Below are 26940 nucleotides of genomic sequence, written 5' to 3'. Positions count from 1 at the left end.
GGGTTGGAAGCACATACTTTTCATTGCCTTTGAAGTTACAGCTCTTTTATTGGTTTATCTTTACCACTTTGTATCATCGCATGCAGTCAACACCATAGTTATTTATTGTCATCCTCGTAGTAGCGCTGTTTCATAGCTCTGTATTTTCTAAGATAGTACAAAGCCTCCAACTCTTTTATAACAAATTCTCCTCGTGCAATTAGTTGCTTAATTATTTCAGGATCTTTCACATCTTTATTTTTTAGGAAAGCTGCTTTCAAACGGCTTCTGAAGTAGTCTGCTCCTTTGGGATATTCCCTTCCAAGGTACAACAGCTTGAAGAAGGAGGAAAAAAAAGAAAAGGATTTTTTTAGATTGAGTTCATAGCAAAAGGCTCTTATCTAGTTAAGGAAAGTGCTAGTGGCACTTAAGGCACTTACATTTTTGTAAAGATTCAACACTTCACCTCTTAAAGAACTGGCCATTCTCATATTTCACTGAACTCTTTATTCTTGTGTGATTTTTACCTAAAGAATAATCAGTTTGACATTAGTCTTCTATGGGAGTTGGTAAATCTCAGTCTATGCTTCTTTAGCAATTATCGTGTCTAGCCAGACTTCTTTATCTCATTGTTACCGTTTGCTCCACCTTCTGTTATTTTTGTTCCACCTTGTGTCTTCTCTTTTGGCTTCTTTTAATTTTTGCTTCCACTTAGTTTCTCTTTCTCTTCTGCCCTGCCCTTTGCCCTCATCTCAAACACAAAATCAGAAACTTCCCAGAACTTTCAACTACTGCGATATTTGTTTACCTTTGCATTGCTCATCTGCTGCTTTCTTACCTATTTACCGTTTACCTGTCTGCGGCCTGGCATCCCCCGTATCTGCGTCAGGGCTGACAGCGGGGGGAGCCCGGCTGGAAGGCCGTCGGCTCATAACGTTTACTTGGCCGCGGTTCTTTGGGCAGCCTGCTGCCGTTTTCCACCCCCCCGGTGCGGGGCGCCCCCGGGGTCCCGTGGGGCGGTATCGGGGCAACCCGGGCCCGGCGGCGGTGCGAAGGTCAGTACCTCACCAGCTCGGGGACGTGCCGTAAACCCCTCCCAGTAGCGCGCTTTACGGCAAAGCCGTAACAGGAGGCAGCGCCCTGCCCCTCGCGGCCCCGCCCCGAAAGGTCAGCGGCCGGCCATGGGGCGGGCGGGGAGGAGCGCGGCGGCAAGCGATTGGCGGCCGCGAGCACGTGGTGTGTGTGTGCCCGGTCGCCCGGGCAACGCGGCGGCGCTATGGTGAGAGCGGCACGGGGCAGAGGGGTGGCGGGCCTCGCCGCCCCCGGGGAGGTCGCCCTTGGCTTCTGCGTTAGGGCCGGCCGGCGGCGGGGGAAACCGCGGCGGGGGAAACCGCGGCGGGCCGCGCAGGAGTGCGGAGATGGGAGGCCACCGCTGCGTTGCGCTGGTTTCCGGCGGTTGTTGGGGGCGTCGGCACGCGCCTGGCCGTTAACGGCGTTGTTGGGGGAGGGTCGGCAGGCGCGTGACCGTTAACGGCCGCCCGCGCCCGAGCCTCGGCCGCTGCAGCCGAGGGCAGGGCGCCGCCCCAGACCGTGCACTCGGTCCCGCCTTGGACCTGCGTGGTGTACACATAGCCTAAGGGTTTTGAGCTGTTGATAGGAAAGGCGAGAGCGGAGGTAATAGTCATATCGATACTCTGATTAGGTAGCCAAATGGATAACATTCAGACTGAAGTATGCTGCTGAAATGTCAGCATACAGGGGGGAAAAAAAGGTTTAAGGCTTTAAAAAAATCAGCTAGCTCTAAAAGGCAGCTTGCCTTTTCTTTCAATCCCCTCATCTAATTGCTTATGATACAGTTTGTTGCTATGACTGTTAAGCATGAAATTCAGCTTGGATTTTACTAAAATGTTGCCTCTTGTCAGAGTCATTCTACCGCAACAAACATTTTATTCCCTAAGAAAGCCTGTCTTCTCTTTCTCACTGTTCTCCTTTCCATCCCACATAGAATATTCCAATGTGTGTAATCACCCTGAAAAGGTGTAAATTCACATGGCAATATTTAGACATTGCTCAGAAAAAGTAATTGTTTGTTAAATCAAATAAGGGAGGAAGTGTTGGATATTTGGCTTTCTAGAGCCTCTTATTTCTTGTAAATGTTTTGAGGAGTCCCCTAATTCCTTTTCATACTTAATGTGCAGTTTCCCCATGAATAACAAAAGAATCGATGGTGTTTCTTTGTTATTAAAGTCATTGCATGATATAATTTAATGTTTTTAAGACTAGCACACCGTATCAACCATTCAGAAAGCACAGAAAACAAATTTTAATATTGAACTTATTGCCATTGTCATTTTTCAGCAATTGATTTTATCTAAATTTACAGAACTTGTTTTTTCTAATTAATTATTTTTAATCTATATCCTGCTCTCTGATACTCTCTCTTTTTTTTCCCCCTGAACTTTTAGGGTCCAAAAAAGAAAAAAAAGGTAGGTAGGTAGATATATATTGTACTTCAGCTACAACAATTCGGACCTTGTAATGTTCATTTAGATAGCGTGACAAGACAATTCTGTTATTTTGGAAATTATATGGATAAAATTACACAGTGTTTAATGCTAGAATTACAGGAAGTAGCAGTCCCTTTTGGACTTAACATCTGCAGAACAGCATTTTTAAGAGGTACTGTTATTATAAAGATGTTGTGACACCTTGTTGCACGCAAATGTGTTTTTTATAAAGAAAAAAGACTATGTATTTAAAATAACAAACCAAATCTGTATTTTTTTCAGAGCTGCTTAGTCAATCAAATTTGAAAGAGGGACAGGTGTCACCAAGGCATTAAGTTTATGAGTGTTTTGCGAGGAAGCTGAGTTGTATTTGTGCAGGATTACTAATGAAAAGGTGGCAGAGCTCAGCTACTGTGTGTTTTGCTTGGCAGTAGAGATCTGGGCAGTGAGCCAGCATCCTGGCTTTGAATAGCAGACTGGCCACAGAATATGGTGGGATAGGGAGGGGAGAAAAAGAACGTAAGTCCATAGACTTCACTGGTTATACTGTCCATGGATGAGTTGTTCTTAATTCCAGTGATAATGGTTTAAAACCTGTCCCCGTACTCCCCCCAAAATTATTTAAGTATATTCCTTGTAGAATTGTGCATCTCAGATTTGTCAGTACTATGTGAAGTTATAAGAAGTTGAAAAGAAGTTGACTAAAAAGTGATTATAAGTAACTGAAACAAACTGATCTTTCATTTCCACTGGAAGAAAAGTAACCAAAGATACTTAGCTTTTTTCAACTAAAAGGAACTGATCCTTCTCTGAAATCTTTAATGGCAGAATTAAGTGTTTTAAGTTCCCTATAAATTGGAGTGCTTATAACACTATTTACCAAATTATTAGTAATAATTAGGTAGGATGGGAGGGAAGACCTTGTAATACCATCTTGTTCATTTGCAAGTGTTTGGACTTCAGTTATCTTCTGTTCTACCTCTCCCTTTCAGCTGTACTGGACCTCTTTCTTTATTGCCTTATTTATACTTTTGCAAGGAGGGTACTATGTTACTATGCTGATTTGGTAGCATTTTGTACCTATTTCTCTGACAAAGATGAGGATAGGATTCCTAATAGTTGTCTTTGATCCTTAGTTCCCATTTACATGGTGTTGCTATCCACTTATTCACTTCATGACACATACTGTTTTAGGCATTTTTTCTTACCTGATTCAACCCTTGTAAGCACTTGTCTCTCACCAGTGGTTGTGTGGGGAATTAGGCTCCCAGCTTCAGCTCCCTGACACACAAGATCCAGGTTAGATGCCCAAGTAGATGACCTGAGTGTCTCCTCCTTTCACATTGCCTCCACGTTGCCTCTGAACCCATTTACATTCTGTATTTTCTCTATTTTGAATAAGTATGAATACATATGATGCATTCATTATGCATATGATTAATGCATACTTTGAATAAGTTTTGAATGCATATGACTGCATTTAATTTCATTTCAACCATGCAGGTCAGTGGCAGAACACCATTGTTTGACTAGTACATGGATACATTACCAAATGCAAGTCATTCATTTTCCTTGATACTTAGTCTTCTGTCATCCATAGTTTTGTTTTAAACCTTAGTTTAGACTGCTGTCACTCTATATCTCCATATGCTAGAGACTGTGCAGAACATCATTGCTTATTTTCTTATATATAGAAAAATACCTGTATCTCTACTGCTAATAAACAATACTGGTTACTGTGAATTCATTTTGCAATTCAGTACAAAATCAACTTCCTTGTTTTTACCAGCTCTGTGAACTTGTTTTGATCTACTTCCTGGCCCATCCTTCTCCTCTCTTTCCCTGATAGTAGTCTCTTCTATTTTTTTTATTATGCTGTTGCATACGGACCATCTGTGTGCAGTGTCTACCATCAGGAACAGAAATCCCTCTTGGTGTTATTCCATCAGCCCCAGATGGAATCAAGCCACATTGACTGCAAGGATATTTTACGTGCAATACAATGAGAGTGTTAACTGTGTAAACATTGAGTAAAACTGAATAAAGATAATCTGGTTTTTAGTAAATACACACTTAATGAGGATTACAGTCTTAGGCTATTTTTGTTAACACATTAATAGGAAATCAGTATTTTCCTTCTATGTGCATTTATGTTAATTGGTATTATATAGTGACATTGCTGATCCTACACATTTGATTAAATCTTCCAGGACTGTACCAACACAAAACACCAAACATACCCCCCTCACCCCCCTCCAATCCACATAGGAATCTGCGTTTTTGCTGGAGAGGAAGAAAGTGATGGGTCATCAGCGAGCATATCCAAATCCCAAGCTTTTCAAGTCTGTTGAAGATAATTTGGCCCCGTATACGCAGCTCCAGCTACCAAATTTTTATGTGTGTTTTCAGTGAGCAAACTATGAAAACTATGAATTACAGGACAAAAATAAGTGTTCTGTTTTGGTTAGTCTGCCATAGGGTAATAAATTATGCATGTTACTTACCTTGTCTTTTATTATATAAATGTATACCCAGACTGCTTCCCTTTGTGCAAAAGAATTGATTGGGAAGATAATTTCTGAGAAACCCAAAATTTAAACACAGTTAATTACAGTATTAAGTACAGGGTAAATCATATGCTTTGAAAAGAGGTTAGTGCTGGCTTGAACAGTTAGCTGTCGGGAGTTGCAGTTAGTTTTCTTTAGTGTCATGAAATCCTTTTTGTCAGTTGTCTTGTGAATTCAGATGCTTCTGGATACTGGACTTGTGTATGTCTCAAAATGCATTTCCTAGTATTTTCTAGAATGTTTGAAGCTGGGCCATCAACTTTCCAAGTAGATCTGCCCCTTATTCACTAGATTGAAGCCAGTCACTTTCTAAATTTCCATGTTAGAGATTTAATACTTTTGAAATTGTAGGCATGTAGAGGAATATCTGGCATAGAATAATATGTTAATTCTAAGAACATGTATTGACTCATGAAAATAAGAAGAAAATTGAGCCCATTATGTGTATTGCCTTTCTGGAGGCCTTGTTGACTGTGTAGGGAGCCAAAACTCTTAATTCAGGAATGAGATTAGAAGTTCAGAGTTACAGAGTGTTAATACCTTCCAAAATGCATTAAAATAATGTTGATATTTGTTTTCTTTTAACTTATTGCCAATATTAAGGCCAGTGGCAAAAAGAAACTTAGCAAAGCTGAACGACTGAGGTTACAGAAAGAAGAAGAAGAAGAAAGGAGGCTGAAAGAGGAAGGTACTGTGTACTTCATTTACAAGGAATGTAATTGCACAGAATTGCTAATTTTAACTGAGTGGACAGAATGCAACCTCCCAAACTATATATGTGCTTATATCTACATTCTGTTTCACTTAAGGAATACAAATTATTCATCCCTCTTCTCTTCAGTGGACCAAATTCTGTGTTGTAACAGCCTCACACATCTCACTTTCCTATTAAACATAGATTCTTTCTTCTAGTTATTTCCTCTATCATGACTAGGAATGTGGGATGAGGATGGCTGGAAGAATTAGAATTTTTCTCTCTCTTGCCATTACCTTTTGAAATATTCCCAACAGGTGGAAATACAATGTTTTGGACTTTTTCTCTCCTCTCAAGCCTACTTAGACAGGAAAAATCTCTGACAAGGAATTTTTCCAGAGAAGGCCAATAGAATATTTTTATTGTCAGCATACTAGTTCATTGTCTGAAGAGGTGGCAGATAACAAGACTAGAAGCTAGGTTAAAGTTTTGTTTCCTTGGGCTTATTTCTCTGTCTACTGAGTGGCTGATTCCTCAGCCCTTCTTTCAGATCCTTTTATTTTATGTTCATTTGTCCTTCAAACTAAGTCCCTATGGCAGAAGAGGAAAGCTGAAAATTTGATCAGGAGTAACTGATCTTGAAAGAGGATTGACAATCCTTGAGACATGTAAAACTTCAGGCCTTTCACTGAAGAAGTAACTCTGGGATCGAGGTACTCACCAAAGGATGTAGGAAAGAAGAGTGAACCAGTCAGACAGTTATACCAGAGACATTGGATTAAGAACCTGGGTCTGTTCAAATTGTGGAGAAGGAAAAGGATACTCCTGCTGCTTTTACAAGGGGAAAAAGAGAGCTTGCTGCTCCACTTCCCTGCTTGTATTGCCACAGACCAGTAGGGGTAGGGTCATGGATTTGTGGGTTTTAGTACTGTGATTCAAATTAATTGGACTCATTTGGAAGCTTTCTGGGCAATGAAAAATATATGTTTGTGGTGTGCATTACTGTAGTTATTTTGCTGTTACAGCTAATAACAAAATAATTTGTCTGTTTTATTAAGCAAAATACGATTATGCTATTGATATGTTTCCCAATCTTCAGAGGAAGCCCGACTGCAGGCTCAGCAAGAGGAAGCAGCAAGACTTGAAAAGGAGAGACTTGAACGACAGCAGATGGAAAGGCTTGAGGCAAAAGTTAGTTCATACCCAACTTAATAATTATTGAAAAATTCTAATCCTTCCATTTCTAAACCTGTGATGAGGTCTGTAAAACATTAATAATTTAGTGTGAGAATGAAAAGGAATTTCCTGAAATCCTCAGTGCTGGGAAGAAAGTATAGGAAACTTTCCAGCATCCCTTAGTTAAAATTAATTATGAAAAATCTAGCCAAGCCACTGAAAGCTACTCTTGTATGAGATCCCACAAAATGAGAAGGTAGTGAGGTGGATTAATAATTAAATAAAGCACAATCCATTTAAAGAGAAATGTCAATGAAATTTTTTCTAAACCAATATATGGCTGAGTATTGCTTTGTTTTAGAAAGACTCACAGAGATGAGATAGTCTTGCCTGTTTTTGATACCTGAGGTGTGTTAGGGCAGATGTATTGATTTCTGTGTACGCATGTACTGTATGTGTGTATATATTCAAATAGGTATGTTTATGAATCTGAGAAGACTGGAATTTAGGACAAAACCTGATAGATAGTATCTGAATATTTTTTGTGTTTTCCTCCCAGAAAGAGATATATCACAAAAATTTTGCTTTTCTGTAGGTATTATCTCAGAAAAAAATCACTCTTGCATGTGCCTCTTGTCCTCCACATAGTATTTTTCCCCTAGAAAGGAAAGAGGAATTTAAAATCGTAGCAATTAGAAGGGAAAAATAATGTCTTGTACACTGTCTTCCAACATATGCTTACATTTTTGATCAGAGGTAGTTCCTTGGTGATTAAATGGAAGCTGTTCAAGTGAGAGGATAACAATCACATGATACATTGTTTATCATATGGCTCAGCAACTAATGTGATAACTATAATTTATTCCTAACTCTTGCAACCTTCTGAATTAAATCTATCATAAAAATGCAAATTATTAAGTATTTCCGTTATTTAAATGATAACTCACGCAAATATTCCAAATACTTTTCTTTGATATAAGATAATTGCAGGAAATAAACCAAATTTTTAATTCCTCTCTTTGATGTATACATTTTTAATAGGATCAAGAGCGAAGGGAGTCTGAACTTGCAGAACTTTGTTCACTAGAAGAGAAGTTTCCGTCTGCAGAACAGTGGAAAACAAATTATAGAGCACATGCAAAGGTAAACTTGCTTTCCAAAACTACCTAGTTCCATAAGGTTAGACAATGAAGAGACTTTAGGCTATGTCTCTATTACTGGATCCAGGAATGCTTCATTTCTTGAATTTAGGTTTGTGTAATGGCTGTATTTGAAGTCCTGTTTGAAGGTAGGACTTGGACATGCACATTCTCTTCTATGCTCTATACTTTAGCTTACATGGAAAAGAAACTTGGCCACATCAGCCAGAAAGGAGCCTAATACAAAGAAAATAGGTACCTAGGCTGGGTGATCAAGGTGTTAGGACCCTACAGCTTACCCCAGCAGTGAGGTACAACTGTAGTTTCAGGTATTCTGGTATTTTTCCTTTCTTATTTATTTTTCTTTTTAGTTCATTCTAGTTTTAAGCATTCCGGGGAAAAAAAAAAACCCTCTGTCGTGGCTTAAAAATATTTTTGTAGAATTTGAAACAACTGACGTTTGTTCCAGTGGTTCCTGGATAACATTTGAAGAGAGTTTGGCCAAACTTTTTGAAGGAAACAACAGAAACTTCAGACATATATTAATGCTGGAAATGAATGAAAATGCAGCTAAGAGTTAATGTCAGTAATTTATTGTGACATACATGGAGTTTGAATTATCACCCAATAATACTGTACACCTATAAAGTTAAATAATAAGGTATGGAAAAACACTAGTAGCACATTTTGCTCTTGTAATTCTGTCTTGTAAAAACATCATTCAGTGACCATCTGATAATGATATTTGGTTAGCTTGGTTCCAAATAAAGTTAAATATACTTGCAGACACATGTTTTTCCCTTTTGTCTTGTATGTTACTTAATCCCTTGCAAAGCTACTGCAGGACAAATTTAGTATCATGGAATAAATCATTTTGGAATAGACTTCTGAAATGCATCTAGTTCAAACTCCTGCTCGAATTAAGGTGAAGTCTAAAGTTAGATTGAGCTGCTCAGTTGGGTTTTAAAAATCTCTAAGGATGCAGATACCACAGTATGTCTGGGCAACCTATTTGACTGCTTTACCAGTCTTATTGTAATGTTTTTTTTCATATCCAATTGGAATTTCCGTTGTTACAGCTTATGACCATTACCTCTTTGTCCTGACTTGTTATCCCTGTGTGCCTCTGAGAAAACTTTGGCCCTGCCTTCTCTCTAACCCCTCTCTAGGTATGGGTAGGTTGCAATTCGCTTCTCCCTTAGCCTTCTCTTCTCCAGGCTGACAAAGCGAGCTCGCTCAGCCTTTCCTCATACGACATGTGCTCCAGTCTCCTAACCATCTCGATGGTCTTCCTCTGGACTCTCCCACTCACAACTCTCTCTCTTGTATTGAGGCGCCCAAAACTGGACGCAGTACTCCAGGTGTGGCCTCATAAGGGCTATGTAGAGGGAATGGTAGTTTCCCTTCACGTGCCCCGTTACACTCTTGCTTTTGTAGCCCAGTGCTGTTAGCCTTTGTAGCCGCAAGGGTGCACTGCAATAATTTCACAGTCAGAAGTCACGACACGTTTCGATTATTTTTAATGCCTTTTTTAGTTGATGACAAGCTCTGACTTTATTACCTTTGTCAACAATAGACTCTGGCAGTCACTTTGAAAGAGTACAGTTGTTGTTTATGGATGTGTCTGAAGAGTGTTCCTCAGAATGGGAAAGATAAGGAATTTGAGGTTTGAAAAGTAATGACAAAATATAACCATTATTTTAAAAATAAATCTTCACTTATAGTGCTGGTAAATTTGTGGAGTGAAAAGAAAAGGTATAATACCACATGCTAAGTTTCAGAATTAATTTCTAACTAATTTTAATTCTGATTAACAGATACACGTACATATTTTCATGAAATTTACCCTTTTCCTCAAAGAACAAATGCTGTCATTTTTAAGGATGTGCTTTCCTAACAAAGAAACTGAATCTCTGTTTAAGTTCAAAGATGTAAAAAGAAAGAAATTGTGACTGGATGTTTTTATTACTGAAGATTGATCAATCTTTTGTACAGGAGTTTTCAGTCCACTGAGCACTTAGTTACCTAATATTGCTCCTTTTGAAGTCAGTGGAAATTGTTATAGAAGTGGCTAGGAATACAATTACAGAAGAGCTTATGCTTTAAAAAATCCATTTTACTTACACTGTGACACAATCTTCAGTAGCATGGTTTTATTAATGTTCACAGTATGCAGAGAGGCAAGGTTTTGTTATTATCATATTATATGGATGAAAAAATTATGTTACAGTTTTAAGTTGATCCAGTGAGCCAGGGTGAAGCTTATGCATAGTGTCAGGTGAATTTAATCTGTGGTTGTCGACTTTATTTAGATATTTATTTACTTTAAGTATGTCCAGTAATTGACTTGAAAATAAAATGGAAAAAACAATGATCATTCTGTCCTTTTCACATTCTCACTAGAGGTTTCTGCAGCAGCTGAATTGGTGCTGCTAATGGTGAGAAAATCTCCTACAGAGGCAGAGGAAGGAGGAACAGGCACGTTGGGGTAGAAATCTTTTCAGCAACTGTATTGCCAATGGAAGAATTTTCAGTTTTGCTGGCAGTATCACCAATTTTGTTGGCATATCTAAATTTGCTCGTGGTTTGGGAACCATCTGCCTCTTCTACCTGCACCAGTTCCTCATTTCTGTTCTCTGTCATTTATTCTTTCACCCCCTCACTTGTGTCAAATACTGAATTAGGGTTTTTTTGCAGACATGCAAGTCCTACCTAGGAGAACAGAAACCACTGATAGATTGAGTAAGAATGAAGAGCAAATGTTAGGTGGGCAGAAGTACCTGAGCGCATTAGTATGAAAGTGATGGTTTTGTCTGGCATAGTTATCACTAATAAGCCAGGTGATGTAACAGTACTGTCTAGATGTAGGTGAATGTTTGCATTGTGTCTCTTTCAGAATCCTTCCTTTTCTTTTAATGGCAGTTATTTGTACCACTTACCCACATCTACTTTTCTTCTGAACTTTTTCTTCTAGTGGGAGCATTACGTCAGTTGTGATGGAAGTCCTGACCCAACTGTGCTACAGGAAATAAATACTTTCATGAGCTTATGGCGTGAAGATCAAAATGAGAACATTCAGTTTGTGATGGAGAAGGGAAAAGAAGTGCTAAATGTAAGTGTTAAAATGGTATTCCTCAGTTTAAGGTCACCAGAACTTACCATTAATATCTGCCCCCTCCCCCCCCGTTGTTTTTTGTTTTGTTTACAGATGAATGACTGAAATTGGCCGTGATATTCAATAGTCAATATTTCCTCAGTTTTTTCTTTTTTCGTATAGGTTCATTGTTAGATGTAAAGAAGACAGCTATTGACTTTAAACATCCCATGCTTTTAAGGGTATATATGTACATAGAACATTACATATCTACATGAACATTACATATGCAGTGTTTCCACACTTGGCTTAATGCAAAATCTTGTATTCCAACATCCATCTTCCGTGCTATCTACATTTTAAAAAGTCTTGACCCTGAGCATACCAGCTCAGTAGACAGAAACCTCATTGTGCATCATTTACATCCAGTAAAGTGTAATGTAAGAGCAGGGGTTCCCAAAATATAATCTACCAATTGCTGATGGTTTGTGAGGCAACTGTAAACAATCTGTAGCTGATGTGTAAATATAGGACTTTATTTTCATTTATGATAGTTGTATAGTGTTGTTCAGAAAGTTAAATGGTGGCTTGTAGAAATTGGGGGTGAAATTTGCATGCATAATACAAATTTTGTTGGGCTGTTGTGGTTCTGGGTGTTAGGCTTCCCATCTTGCAATGCTTGCTGGGTGCTCAATTGCAATTTTCACCTTCAGCATACTGCCTTTTTCTGAGCCAGCAGGGAATATGCTATCTCCTTTCAAAAAAATTTAGCAGATAACTTCTGCCTTTCTCTTTTACACTGCAGCCCAAGCAAAAAGCCTGGTAATTGCCCACTCCCTTTCCTTCTCTCCACTCTTCTCCCTGCTGTCATTTCTTTCCCTGCAATGCACACTTCTTCCCCTTCCTCCATTTTTTCCCTCCAACACTGAAGCAGTCACAGCTACTTCTGTTCTGTAAATGTATACTATATGGTCAGCGGGGCTTTATAGTATGTATCATTCTATAAGATAGGCATTTGTTTCACTCCTGTTGAAAATGCAAGATGATATCAAAAAGTATTAAAGATTGTCTGTACTCTCTTGGTCAAAAACACTTGAGCTTTTCCATCCTGCTCTACAAGTTTTTGGAGAAAACTATCAAGTACTCAGACCTGTGAGATCATGTGTATCAGCAGGTCCTAGTTGATGGGGACCTCCTCGCTATTGAGGTAGACCATGTTAAAGATGAAACGTAAAAAGGCAGTGATAATGCTGATTATAATTTTACTGCTGCTTTCCACACCTTTAATTAGCAGTAGCACTGCAAGTCCACAGGCTAAGAGGAAGGGCAGTCTGGTCCAAAAGGGAGGCATAAAATATAATCTGACACTTCCTTTTTTCCTTATCATCACAGTTCTGCAAGTCTGGGAGAGCATGGGAAAAGAGGTGGCATGTAATGCCACTCATGCACATTGATCTTCAGGCTTCATTTTAAAAACCTTGTTTAATACTGTTCTGTGAGCTGTTTACCAGGGCCTCGCAGAGCACAAATTGTCCATAGCTCTCTGTGGTAAACTCTCTTGTCTAACTTCTTAGAATTTTTTTGATGTTTTCTTCACTTGCTGTGAGGGTTTATCTTTGTTTAACTCCCTTTCTCCTCCATGTTATGTATGTCCCTATTTTGTACTTACGGTAGCAGAAAGCTGTTCCAAATATAGGAGTATTTTAATATTTTCCATAATAATCAGGTGGTCAGCCTGAAGTAGCAATTTTAAAAGTTTTGTGAACTATTTTCTCTATTGTCATCTTCATTTTGAAAGCCAAGAAGATGTTTTAAATTGCTAATTTTCCAATCATTTTACTGTTACCATTCAGCCACTTTGAAACTCTAAACTGTGAACAGTCTTAAGCTCATCAATTTTTCTTCTCTTTTGGATTGTAGACGCTGACTTCCTATGGCAATTACTTTGTTAAGTAACATGTTGCTGCATTTCAAGTATGTTTTCTGAGGTGTTTCATAGTAGCAGTTAAAATACCTAGCAATAGCAAGTGTGGTCTGTTTACTCTCTCATGGCTGATACTAGTTTCTGATAGTTGTCACTGAGTAAAACAGATTAGTTAATATTTTCCCAAGATTGTGACAACTCTCCAGCAATAAAAAGCAATTTGTATGGGTAATGCGAAGCAAACTGTTCCACTCTGTGCAGCGTCTATTAACAATAATAGGTGCAATTTGTAGATAAGGAGTGAATAATAATAAAAATCCCATCAAGGGGGTTGAACTTGAGTTTTAATAGGCAGTACATCGATAAATACAATGATAATGAAAGACTTTTGTTAACAGATCAATGTCAAAAATTTTGGCCAGCTAGGAATTCTTCAGTCCTATACAAGCATTTAGATGCTAGATAATATCATTTAATGGAGAACAACAATGTTATCACAGGGTTCCAAACTTCACACTGAGGATTGTTCTGAGAATTAAAATGTAATTGCTGCATGTCTCACTGTTAGATTTTCTTCTTTAATATTTCATATTTGAGATTAGTACTGTGGAAAACATGTTTCAAAAATAAGATTGTAAGAATAGCTTTTCATTAAAACTAATTTTTGACCAAAGCTTTCTTCGTATGACCAAGTGGTCCGATCAGTGGCTTATGTTCTAAGCTAAAATTCCACAGTCCCTAGGTTAATGAATGGAGGAACTGGACTAGAGGAATGAAGGCAGGCAAGCTTAATCCTGGAATTTCTGGTATTTTGAATGGTCAACTGTCTAGCTTTGATAATGCTGGCTTAGTACAATTTCTAGAGATGTAGAAAGATATTTCTGTAACCAATATATATTTAGGTACAAAAGAAGCAAATTTGCCTTGCTTTTATAACAGAACACAGAGTATATTATGGATGGCATCAAAACAGAAGTACATTTTATCATATATGTCTTCTAGTTAATTGAGAAGTTGCAGTTTCTTTTATTGGACACACCACCAAATGAGATAACAGAAAAAGAAACAGTTCAGTACCAGGAAACGATTTTGGACTTGCAGAATCTTCTTCATCAGAAGTACAATGGAGCAACAGAACACCTGCTTAAAGTAAGTAAGAGTTACAACTTTGAAGTTGTAATGTAAACAATGTATATAAGTCAGCTACAAGTGTTTTGTTGTGGTAGTTGTTTTTGTTTGTTTTTATATTGTCACAGGGATTAGTATTTGAGCTTCCAAATCATGTATACAACAGATACCAGCCTCATAATTCTCTAATATTTCTGAAAATCTTAGCTTGAATCCCAGTTAAAATTCCCATCATAAGGCATTTAATATCCAATTACTGTCAATTTTTGCGAGATTTGAAGAGGTCAGAAATAAGGGTACCCCTATGAAATTTGTTTCCTATTTTGTCTCTGTGATTTAATTTAGAAGATAGTTGATTGTATGGAAAATTGCAAGTGCACAAAGCAAGTTCTAAGGCTACCTTGTACAAATTTTTAATACAGGTTCATATAATTAATTTTTTTTTTTAATTAAGGTCATGGCAATACAGTAAAGAATATTTCAACATGAAAATGAAAACATACTTGGGAATGGGTTTTCTGGGTTGCATGTATAGGTAGTGATCTTGCTTCCTGTTTTAAACATCGTTTTTCATGCTCAGTCATACATGTACGTATGCTTAGCAAAAGAATATTGCTGGAGGAAACAAAAAAAGAAGGTATAAGAGGATTAGTTGTATGTTTGATTGCAGTCAAAACCGTCTGTAAATTAAGAAATGTTAAACAGTCCATGGTCTTTAGTGAGTCTAGGATTAAACTCCTAATGTAACTGTCATCTAACAAGTTTTATACTGACAAAATGTAATCTGTGCAGTGACTGTGACATAGGAGTACTTCCTAGCTCAGTAAGTCCTTGATTTTGCTTCTGCTGAGAAGTATTCTTGAAGGCAAATGATTAAGGGAGATAGGCAGTGCCATGAGGAAGACAGTGAAAGATCCTATATTTGGCAGTATTTTGACTGACAGAATTGATGCTATTCAAGGAAGAAAAAGAACATTAGGTTAGAACAAATAGATTTGAATTTGTAACTGTCATGTTTTGGCACAGAATTACAGCATATCTGACCTTCGTTTGGTGGTGGTGGTATTTTTATTCCTATATGTGTTTTTGATTTATTCTGGAGTAAATTTAAGTAAATCAAAGTAACGTAAATAAGAAGGAAATTTAATTTAATCTGCAGATTCTTTCTTTTTTCATAGACAGATAATATGTCTGAAGATTCTGACAGTGGAAATATGCAGTTGGTCGTAAAGGATAAAAATGTTACACTCTGTATTTGGGCAAATCTGAAGAAGAATATAAGGTACAGCGTACCAAAACTCATATTTGAAATGATGTCTGGCTTTGTCTACCTGGGTCAAGTAATACCAAACATTAGTTTCTGGTATACTTTTTAATATTGAATAGCATTTATTCTACAGACTCAAGCTGATGGCTTTCATAGTGCCCTGTTGCTAAGGAAGATACTGGTTCCATCAGAATTTTGTTTTAAAGGAGATGGAGTGTTTTATACATGTATGTGTAGGGAGAGATATATAGCTCTATCTCGCTATATAGCTATAGCTGTTAGCTATATACAGCTCTTTAAAAAGCTACAGTAGAACACTGTTATTGACAGAACAACTTTTAAGGCTGGTTAAAGAGCAAAAGAATAAAACTTGTGCAGATAATTGAAATTCCTTTGAATGCAGTATTTCTTGCTCATGCATTAGAGGAATTTCTAAGCTGTTAGAGTTTTTTGCAAGGTGCTGAACGGTGCTTTTTGCTCATTCTTCTGTTAAAAAGATTCTATAACCTGGGATGCAAATATTCTCAAGATTTGAGTCTGAATCTAGAATTATTGATTGAATTGCCATTTAACTGATATTTTTCAGCAAAATTTTGAGCAGACTTCCTATTCCCACTCTGCAAATAGGAGAAATAAAGCAGTAAAAGGATTTTACTAAGGACCCCTTGTTTTTTTGGTAAGGGAAAATTTCCTTCCCATAAGCTTTGCTATGGTAGCTAGAAGGCTGGGTCCTGAGGACTGTCAGACTGACGTGCAACATGTACCATTTTGGTGAAGTGTTACAGCCTTTTGGTCATCTTAGGGAAGCAGCTATAATTTATAATCCATATTTTTTTAAAAAAATTTGCTTTAGTAGAAGATTTTTAAAACTGTGACCATCTGACCTTAATCATGCCAGAATAATCAGAAAATAAGTATTATCTGAATAGTTTTGCTTTTGGTTGGATGGGAATTGCAATGAGCAGGTAAAGAAACAGGATTATTTACTCTGACAGATGAAAGAACCCAAGTTCACAAATTACATGCTTGATTTGCTACAAGGTTGATCTCTCCTCTTAGCTTGTTTCCTACATTGTCACAGGGATTGGTGGATGTGTAATACTGTTGATTATTAGAGTTACCTTTATGTCTGTGTGTCTCTGGGTTTTGTGTGGAAGACACTGAGACTGATGTAGTGCAGATAACTGCTGACCTCATCTATGTAAGAATTTGCCCATTGAATTTGTCTGTTTTACCATAAGTATACTACGTAGAACAGCTGCCATTTGATTTATGCCTCACTTTCTTCTTGATTGGGACCATTACGTTTTTGCAGCTCTTTATCTCTGTAATGCAGTTACAGTTTTTCCAGAGGGGCTTAATGACAGCTATCAATACAAGACAGGAAGGAAGTGTATGGTGACCACTAACTTATTTTCTTCAACTCTGTTTCTGAGACTGTGCCGTATGGCAAAAAAGAATTTAGGTGATGCTTAGTGTAGACCAGCAATTTGAATACTCATGAAGAACGTGGTACACATGTAAAAATAAGTCATGACAATTTTACTGGGGAAGTGACTTATTAAACTGTTTTTTACAGGTTCAAAAATCATGTGTTTCGTGAGGTACAGCATGGATTTGATCTTCCAAAGTCACTGGCTGTGAACAGTGTTGCTGTTCGCATATTTCACTCTCATTACGATCATGTATCTCCACTTTGGCTACAGTGTCAGTATGTGCCAAAGTTGAAAATCTTAGACAGCAAAGAGGTAACTGTGGATTTGAAAGAGAATGTAGAAGAAGCAGAAGAAGAGGAAGAGAAGGCCAAAGAAGAGCCTAGTGCACCCACTGAAGAAGAATTGTATTCTAATGGGATAAAGGTAAGTAGGGAAAATAATCTCACAAAAGCATCTTCTGCAGTGCTGTTATTCGAAGCTCCATTGCAGAGTTATAGCTTCTTAACATGTTCTGTTCCTAAGAGAACTGTTTTTCAACCTTTTTAGACAAGTCCTCTTTTTTATAGTATTGTGCCATATGTTTTCACAGAGAGGGGAAAGGGGAATGATCAAAGATTGTCATAGAAAGGGTAGTAAGGGAAGTTTTGGTAAGACATAGTTGGCGTGAGGATTAGTCACCATTTTGTTAGAGTAGGATGAAGCCATGAGGAACATTAAATGCTGTTGTAAGAGATTTCTATAAATATATGTCAGGGCAAATAGGTTCTGCTTCTAAGAAACTGACAGTCTCCTAAAATCATTGCAAGAGTCTGATATTAGAAAAATTTATAGAGTTCAAAATAGAATTTAGAGTTTAGTCCCTCTTCATTTTGCTGCTATTTAGTTGCGCAGTTCCTGTATGTCAAAGCTTTTGCCACTAGAGGGCTTTCAAATACTGTTTCTGGCTATGTGATTCTCTTACTCTGCCTGCTTTAATTGAATGTGTTGGCTTTAGGTGTTGGGAGGGTTGTTTGTTTGGATAGTTTTTATTGGGTTAGTGTCTTTTACTTTTCTTATCATCTGTGACCTGCAGATAAATGACTCCGGTTCTCTATTTAAAATTTCTGCATGAATAACTGTAAATCATCATGTATTATACCTTCTTAACATGTTTTCAGCAATGATCTTTGTCCTCCTCCTTTTCAGCCCCCAACACCTTTGTAGCAAATCAGTACTTGAAGTCCTATGTTACTTAGTTCCTGTTTCCTTTTTGGGGTGACAAAATTTGTCTTTTAGCACTTTTCACTTACATTTTTTCAGACTTGCTTCAAGCTCCACATTTTACTCTCTCTCCTTTTCTTTTCCAGGTCTTACTGTCTTTTTCTCCGTCTATCTTTGTGATTTTTCCCATTCCCTCTCAGGACTCCACTTCTCTCAGCTATTGCAGTCACTTGTTCTGTCTGATTCTGCCTCAAGTTCCCCCACATGTGTGCCTAAACACTTCTTTTCCCTTCAACTTCTGTCCTTTTTCAGGAGCTGTGCATTCTTCCTACTTGCTGGCTGACATACACAGAATACAGGAGGTGCCTATCCCTAGATTCACATGCATGGATCACACACGGAAATGCCATTCTTCTACCACTGTGCTTGCAGAGGAGTCTGTTATGACAGGGATAAGTTCCTATCTAGGTTGTAAATTCGGCCAGAAATCTAGGGTGATGCTTTGAAGATAGAAAACAGTATGAAAAAGGGAATAAATATCATAAGCAAAGCATAAGCTAAGACTGGAAGTGTGGTTTCTGGCACAATTTCGTTATGACTTTGAATTCAGTCTGGACTTAAGTTTTCTTTGTGTCACTCTTCTAGCTGCAAGGTCGGCATAAACCTACCTTTTGTGCTCACACACCGCTAAAAAGGTTATAAATGCTTGTATGGTGCTTTGAGATGAAATTTGTTGTGGAAATGAAGTAATTATTGTATGTTTATTTCCATGTACTTATCCAGTTCTAAAGCTGAAGACTTAGCTAGCTAAAAATGATTTCTCTGCAGATTCAAATCTGATAGTCCTATACTAAAACCTTGACCCTGTAGCAAGATCTGTGCAAATGTCACTGCAGGAATGGAACTGTACTGTTTTTTCTTGGGCCATTGCTTTGAAGGAGGTGATACCCCCCCCCCCTTTTTTTTTAAATCATGTCTGTCTCTGTCTAGTGAAAAAATATCTTTTTCTTTTTATATAGAGTGCTAGCTCATTCAAAGAAAGTACCAATAACATAGCTGATATAAATGAGAAGACAGAAGAGGAAAATGAGAAGAAATCAGAAATCCTTGACATACTATCACAAGGTATTTGTTTAGCTGCAAAATTACTTATTCTAAATGTCTTATTTTACTAAGGGAAACATTGTTACATGAATGAACAAAGATTATAATTATATTGGTGTCATGATAACACTTTAGTTTCGTTGACGTTTCTATTAATGATTGTTAAATGGGGGGAGAGAAAAAGGATAGATAGGAAGATGGATTTTGTCCCTGCAGTCTGAGTGTTTATGGGTATTTGAGACAGACAATCTTTACAAAGCCACCAGTCTGTTTGGTGAGAGTGACTTCCCTAGAAGATAGTGAATCAAATGTGCATAATGATGAGCACTCAGGTACTGTAGGTATTACTGAGTTTTACTTAAATGTGTGCTTAAAGTAAGATAGATACTGAAGTACTTTGCTAAAAGACGCCCTCCTCCCAAGAGCTAAAACTCTTTATCTAGCCTGCCTAAGTTACAAATTTCTTCAGTGTTGAGGTGTCCTTTGGTTTAATAAGCCTATCAGTTTTCTTATAGTATTGTCTTAAATAAAATGACTGCAAATTATTCAGCATAGTTTGTCTGAACTGTACATCCTCATGCTTGTTTTAAAAGAACTATCTGCTGAGCACAGTCCCAGTAACCAAATCTTCAGACTGCTACCTAAAGGCTATCTAAACAAGGTAGTTTTCAAGAGTGTGCATAAAGGATTTAAGCATCATTCAGTGGGATTTGCTATTTTATTTCTGTAAGGCTTTGAAAATCCCCCTTCTAGTATTATCTAATATGCGTGTGCCCAGAAATATAATAATTATACCTGTATGTCTTCAAGCTTACCTTTATGAGGAGAGAAGGCTTATGAAATCATGCTGTGGCTGGCATGCTAATAATTTGCAAACCCATTCAACCAAATTTCAGAATGGAGTTTGAAAGTTTCCACAAATTTGGTGAAAAAAGGTAGCCATATAGAAGAGGAAAAAGAAGAGCAAAATCAGGAATGCAGCAACAGGGAAAACAACAGGAAATACTGCAGATTATTCTCTGAATTTAACTTTGTTGAACCAATGTTAAAAAGTTAATTTACCTTGGGAGGGCATGTAGGTTTTCAGTTTTTTTTTTTTTTTGGAAGACATTTAAATTTTTTTTTGTTATCTTAAAAAGCAAGTTAAAGTGCAAATCACCACCATGTCTGGTAATAAAATGTTTTTTACTTTCTTTAAATCTTTTCCTGTGAATAACTGCAAAAGTAGCTTATAACTTGCATGGATATTTGTAATTTGTTATCATCTCACTTCGTAAAATGTAATTTTTATAACATTTACAGTAGCCGTTTTTACATTATTGATCACTTTTTCTTGGTGCTTGTAAAAATAACTTGCTCTTTCTGTAACATCCAGTACAATGTTTTATGTGTTTTTTTTTTTTTTAAGAAAACATTTTTAGGCATTGTGTCTACGGCATTGGTGCCTTCTAATGACACTTTTCAGTTAATTGAGTAAAACTTAAGTATATAAAAGTTTGTTTATGTGTGTATGTATGTATTATATATATAAAATCTCTATATATGTTAAAGGTATGTTTTATATATACACACACACATATATAAATAGTATTACAAATTATCTTTGTTATCTGAAAGTCTTGTTTCACACATTAAACTTCTTTTTCTCTTCTTAAATATTATCTGTCTTTTACCTTCAGCATGTGGCTTGTGTTTGTCTTTTACCTCTTTTTATTTGCCTCATTTCTTCTTATGCCAGTACAGCCTTACTGGCCCTGGCCAGAACCTGCTCTTGTGTACTTGTGAAATTCTTCTATGATTAGGGATGGACTCACTTTGTCACTATAACACTGAACCTGTGTGATGCATTTTGAAATAACTACAAAGTTAGAGCAGAAATTATTCTTTTAAAAACATCAGTACCAAAACAAGAAGTGTTTTTTTCATCGTCCAACTATCCCTTTTTGTCCTTTCTGATTAACTGCTAAAAGGTTTGTGGAACACCAGTAGGTGGTGCTGAAATACTACAGAATGTGAAGCCCTTCATGGGCAGGCTTTCTGTGCAAATGCAGAAAATACTAGAGGTATGAAATTTTAGTGTGTTAGTTTAAGCACTGAGTTAACCCATGCTGTTATTTAGTTCAGATTCCAGTGATGCAGGAAGAGACCAGTGAAAAAGAAGAGGTGATAATTGATGAAAATATTGTTGATTTGCGACAGTTTATACCAGTGGGTGGTGTGTACCATATTGATGTGCTGCAGCTCCCACCTCGGGCCAAAGAAATCAAGAACTGGAGTATGGTGGAGGTAAGTGAGCAAGCATGTTACACCTCGTGCAGTCTTCATCCCGATCACTCTGAACAGTTGTTTGGAGGTGTGTCACAACAGTGCATACTCGGTGCACACGCGTGCTGATTTCCTAAGCAATGAACTGATGGACTGAGTTTTCAGATCACGTTTTTTCAGCTAGACTTGCCAAGTTTCAGAGCAATCAGAGGCAAACAAGTCAGTGTGCACTCAGAGAGGTCTGTGCTTGATCAGTGCTCATCAGCACGGCCAGCACAGTTACCTTAAGTCGTTGCGTCGGAAAATGCTCTTAAAGGTGACTGCTGGAGTACAGGCTAAGAGAAAAGTTGCTACTTTTTCCTGTCTGAAGGATACCCTTAAAGAAGGATGGTAACAAAGTTATTTTCAATTCTGTTCCAGGCTCTGCAAGATACTTGTGGTCTATAGCCAGCATGCCTTAGTTTTCCCACTCCTGGAGCCTGATGCAGCATTAACGTACATCACAGTTTTTATTGTGCAGTTGAAAACCATTAATAAGTGAAATTCACATAGGTAGCCTACAAACCAAGAAAGCAGGACTGTGGTTAGACTGAGAGGCGTGGGATTGTTGTTCCCAGCTGGGCACACAGACCTGCAGTACCAATTGCACATGACCTCTTCCATTCCTTTTGACACTGTGTGGACAAACTGGAGCAATAGCTGCATTTTCCTCTCAGGTGCTCTTAGATTTTTGGAGACTTTGGATCTATTTGGAAATGACTACACCTACTGTGTGGCACTGGCTTACAGGGGCCACCGTGGGATGTAAAGGGTTCAAGGCCCATTTTTAGTCCCTCTTCTACAGGCTCCCACATTGTAGATCCCATGAAGGAAGTGTGTATTGCAACAGGTCTTGCACCAATTTCTGTATCAGGATGAGTTTCACCTTAATGTTTGTTAAAAGCCAAACAGGATACACTGAGAGCTTTAGAGGGCTGATGTAGGAAAGACAAAAATAGTTGTTGGAAATGTGCGATGTTAGCAAACCATTAATACTAACAATTTTTAAATGTTCATATGCATTTTAGGAAACTCCACAGCTGACTAGGCTATTGCATCTTTTAATTAAAATATTTTAGCTGTCCTCTTCCTGTCCTGCCAAAGGTACTTGATGGTGGATTGGAAACCTATCCATATCCCCCAGAATCAGAAGAGACTGAAGATGCCGCACATCCACCGATAGGGATCACACTTAGGCTTCCTGACAATGATGTGATATATTTTGAGGACCCTGTAGTAGCCCGATGGGATCCTGCAGGTACCAGTTTAGACCATAACTTTATCTTAAGTCTGAGTAATGGAATTGAAACCCAAGTTTGAATACTTCCAGACTCTAGCTGTAAAGCTAGGAGTGAGTTCAAGGCCCAGAAATAGTTTGGGGACTTCAGTGTTACTTGACTTTGCTTGTTTTGTTTCTGCCTTTTATTTTTAACAATGGACTGCTTGGGGCTTTTTAATGTAACTTTTTAATGCTAATGGAAAAAAATAATACTACACTGTTAAATCAGGCAGCTGTACATCAATCACAAAACAAATTCTGCTAGTGAGGCAGTGTAAAGTCTTTCTTTGAGCCAAATTAATTCTTACGTGTGTTAGTATTAAGTAAATTAAAATATTAAAAGACAAATATGATTTTTCTAGTTATTAGAAAAGTGCCTCTGATGTCACATTCATGAACCAGTAGAACATAAGGAGTTTGATATTTGAAGTTACTATTGTAAATGAGCTTGTGGACTGTTGGATAGCAAGTCAAAAATGACCATTATGTTTGTATGTGTAGTTCTTTTGAGATTAAGGAGAAATTTCCATGTCAAAATTAGCCCAATCTTGTACTTACTTAAACTATTATTTACAGTAGTTACAGCAGTTAATTGTAAAATAGGGGGAAGGGGAGGGTTCCCTAAACTAGTGTTTTTTTTGTTTGTTTGTTTGTTTGTTTTTGCCTGTTATTTTTCATAACTCTATTAGTTAACCTAAGGTATCCTACTAATTTTTTTCCCCAGCACAAGCAGGAGCTTTAAGTATATGTATTTTTTCTTTTGCTTCCCTTTTATGAAGGCCAGCAGTGGAGAACGGATGGTATCAGCAACATAATATATGAAACAGAACAGGGGAAAGTCATTTTTGAGATGGATACCTTCTATACGATAGCGCTTCTCCAGGATGCTCATCTCAACATGCCTTATCAGGCATGGGAATTGCGCCCTAGTGGTACAGATGAGTTATTACTTATAGTTACTACAGCCTTTGCAGAGGTTCAGATACAAGTTAAGGTACTATAAATGATTTGTTTATATAAAATTTGTACTTTTTTTTTTTTAATATAGCTTTATGGCAATGTCCTTTATTAAGAATTTGAGATGCTGCCACAAGAGTGATTTGTCCCTATTGGCAATTAGGGAAGATTTCATTTCTGAGCAGTGTAAGGAACAGTACTGGTGATTTAATTTTAGTTCTTTTCTGTGAATTGTTTAGAAGAAATCTTCTGCATGTTTGTTCTGCAAAACTCAGTATGATCGTAGCTCAGTATGATCGTAAGTGTGGGCCAACACACCAATGCCACTTCTGAAATTCTGTAGTAAAGTGGCTTTCCAGAAGATGCATGTGTGGAAGTTTACAGACCATGCTGGTAGATGATGAATGCAATATACAGAATAGCAAAGAACCAATAAATATTTAGGCCCTGAAGGGGAAAACTGCTTTCATCACCAGTTAGTTACTTTCATTGCTTTGTACACCAGGATCATCAGTGTATGTTGTCTACAGTCATGGTAGAAGAGAAAGACGTACTTTCCCATTTGACAGGAAAATGGATGACTCCAGTTCACCTAACAGTAGTTTTGAAAAAGGCTGGTATAAATATTTTCCCAGGAGAATATTCTCACAAATATGTCTGTGTGAACAAAAAGGTGAGTGTAATGGTGGCTCAGTTTGCCCCCCTCCTTTTTTTTTTTTTTTTTTTTTTCTTCTTTTCCTCCCCTCATCCTCTCTTTAACACAGGTAATACTCGCTATTATTAAGCAAGATCTGTTGTGCAGAATCATGTGTTTCTGGTTAAAGCAGGCTTTCTCTTAGATTTGTATAATGCAGGAAAATTGGAGTGAATGATGCATATTTTCTAACATACTTTTGCATTACAGGCTCCCCTAGCAGAATTTAGGGCATATCAACAGATGGCACTGGTTGCATCTGCTTTTGCTTTCAGTTGGAGCAAATGGAATCTGGAATCAGGTGAAGAGCAAGTAGTGCTTAAGGTTTGTGGATTTAGACTAAATTAACTAAAGAAACAGTAACTTTAGTCAGTTACACTCCTTTCATAATCATTGTCCTCAAAACCTGACCTATATGCTTAGTGCAACAGTTTTAAGATTTAGTGGTGAGTGCTTTAGTGTAACATACTGCATTCAGTAAGCCCTCAGAGCCTGCTTCTCCACAGCTTCTGAACTCTCACATTTGTGAGGAATGAGAGTTTGAGCTCAAATGGGACACAAATCTCAGTAACATGTATAATTGATAGGTCAGCAAAGGGGGCTTTAGCCAATGCTGGCTGGCTGGCTGGCTGCTGATTTCTTTTTCCATTAAGTAGCCTGATTCAGAGGCCCTGTGAATATCAAATAGATCACCAGCTTTCCTAATTAATACCTGGAAGTTTCTTCCTGGCAATAGGGGTGTTTTCATTTATTCTGTTCCTTGCAGTGGGGAACAAATAACTTAAAGTTTATCTGTTTCCATCCCTGAGCAAAAAAGCATGCGATTAAAAGTTCTCTTACCCACCACTGATTGCCTTAAAAAAAAAAAAAAAGAAAGAAAAAAAGAAAAAAACCCACTAATTAGTTACTATCACTAAAGAAGTTTTTCTAAAAAAAAAAAAAAAAAATTCTCAGTTGTGTTTACAGATGCAGAGTATACCATACTGTTGAAGTCTTGAGAACTTCTCTGATGCTCCGAGTTAAATGCATACAGCATAGAAATATTTAGTGTAATACTTAGTCTCAAGAGCAAGGACTAAAGCCTAAATAATGTCTGTTGCACAGAGCTACTCTTTCCACAGCAGTCAGGAACATCAAGAAAGCTGATGTGGCTAAGCCTTGTGTTTTAGAGGCAAACTAGACTGAAGATTTTGGTGTTGATGGTGTTGTTGACATGTCTGTGCGACTCTGGATAGAGCATTCATATTGTTTTAAGTCAAAGAGCAGCACCTTGTTCTGTTTGTTATACTCACATGAAGACTCTAATAGCAATCGTCTATTCTTAGAATTTATTTTCTGTCAGCGTCATAGGCTGTATCTTACAGCCCATTTTTTTCTGCAATAGATAAGTGAGCATCTTAAAACAGATTCTGTCGAAGATGAAGACTGGTCTCTTTACATGTTTAATGGTCAGAGAGCACAGAGGCTTAAAATCACTGAAGCTAGTGAAGCTTTTTCAGAAGAGCTAGAAGATCACTCTGAATTTCACTCCACTCTCTACCATATGCTTAAAGACTTTGCCAGCAATGAAGCAATTGATAAAGTAAAAAAAGCTAACTTCTTGTTTATCGATACTGTATATCAGCTGCTCCTTGCTACAAGAGTATTAACATACTCTTAAACACTGTGTTCCTTTAAAAACTTTATTATCAAAAGCTTTCAATAAAGTTACATTTCAAGTCTTTAATCCTTTCCTATTCAAATCATTGGAATAGCTTTAATGACTGAAATGCAAGCATTTATTTTTTGTTAAAATGAACAAAAAGACCTCTTTATTCTAAGCTTGAATAGGATTGAGACTCTTCTAGGCATTTGGAAGATAATTAAGTCAGAATGGGGGGGGAAGTAAGTAAATATTTCTCAATTTCAAATCATGCTTCAAAAAAAAAAAAAAAAGCCTTAAATATACTATCTCAGCTTCTCATACAGTCAGCTTGAACTCAGAAGTGCAACTTTACAAACTGAAACTCAGAACCTTTGTTATACTGGTGGTGGTCCATTGTGTTGCAGTCCTGTATATGGCCACAACAGTTGCTGTAGTGAAGTCCAGGAGTCCCCAGTTCCTACAGGTGCTGCATCTGCTGGTCTTTGAAGAGACAGCCCAGTGAGGAAGCTTGTGAGAGCAGCAAGCAGGACCAGGATGGAAACAGAAACCCAGAGAGTTTTGTTAGCATTGCCGAAGGAAGCCTTGAGATGAGATGCCCATGAGGACATTAAGTTGCACCTGCAGAGAAAAGTCAGTCATAGGTTGGTTCAGTTTTTCTTGAAAACTTGGAGGGGCTGGGGCAGGGGAGGAGGGGAGAAGAGAAGAAAAGAAAACCCACAGAAGCTGTCTTTCAGATCATGAAGCACTTATCTTGCTTGTAAGAAGCGCTGAAGGTGCTGACCTTAAGTTTCATTGTCTCTTTCCTTAGCTGAGCATCCATATCTTAGACCTCTCGTGAAATTAGAT

The 26940-nt window shown here is 37.7% G+C and overlaps 2 protein-coding genes across 3 annotated transcripts in view; one reads left to right on the top strand and one right to left on the bottom strand.

The window, feature by feature from the left end:
• Positions 1 to 1105: 1105 nt before the first annotated feature.
• On the top strand, positions 1106 to 26175 carry DNAI7 (dynein axonemal intermediate chain 7). Of its 2 annotated transcripts, XM_026092648.2 has the most exons (16): positions 1106 to 1258; positions 2445 to 2465; positions 5657 to 5741; positions 6847 to 6938; positions 7965 to 8066; positions 11037 to 11174; positions 14083 to 14229; positions 15387 to 15490; positions 17055 to 17334; positions 19131 to 19236; positions 21335 to 21501; positions 22624 to 22777; positions 23578 to 23792; positions 24261 to 24428; positions 24660 to 24773; positions 25834 to 26175. In XM_026092648.2, the coding sequence occupies exons 1-16, from the start codon at positions 1256 to 1258 to the stop codon at positions 26107 to 26109; spliced, it is 2172 nt and encodes a 723-aa protein (XP_025948433.2). In that variant the 5' UTR covers positions 1106 to 1255; the 3' UTR covers positions 26110 to 26175. The 2 variants fall into 2 exon arrangements, with proteins under 2 accessions (XP_025948433.2, XP_025948434.2); XM_026092649.2 differs by lacking the exon at positions 2445 to 2465.
• IRAG2 (inositol 1,4,5-triphosphate receptor associated 2) overlaps positions 26118 to 26940 on the bottom strand; it is a 39878-nt gene continuing 39055 nt past the window's right edge. Inside the window, exon 39 of the mRNA XM_026092662.2 lies at positions 26118 to 26712. Coding sequence (XP_025948447.2) covers positions 26469 to 26712 — 244 coding nt within the window. The 3' untranslated portion in view covers positions 26118 to 26468. The remainder of the gene's footprint in view (positions 26713 to 26940) is intronic.

The sequence above is a fragment of the Dromaius novaehollandiae genome, chromosome 1, assembly GCF_036370855.1.
Source record: "Dromaius novaehollandiae isolate bDroNov1 chromosome 1, bDroNov1.hap1, whole genome shotgun sequence".
NCBI lineage: Eukaryota > Metazoa > Chordata > Aves > Casuariiformes > Dromaiidae > Dromaius > Dromaius novaehollandiae.
The sequence above is the reverse complement of the archived record's forward strand: the minus strand, read 5'-3'. Positions and strand labels throughout refer to the sequence as shown.

Bases quoted from the DNA above. Each gene is read 5' to 3' on its own strand.
- DNAI7 (XM_026092648.2), top strand. The intron at 2,466-5,656 runs GTAGGTAGGTAG...GCCAATATTAAG, and splicing joins GTCCAAAAAAGAAAAAAAAG to GCCAGTGGCAAAAAGAAACT. The intron at 24,774-25,833 runs GTTTGTGGATTT...TTTCTGCAATAG, and splicing joins AAGAGCAAGTAGTGCTTAAG to ATAAGTGAGCATCTTAAAAC.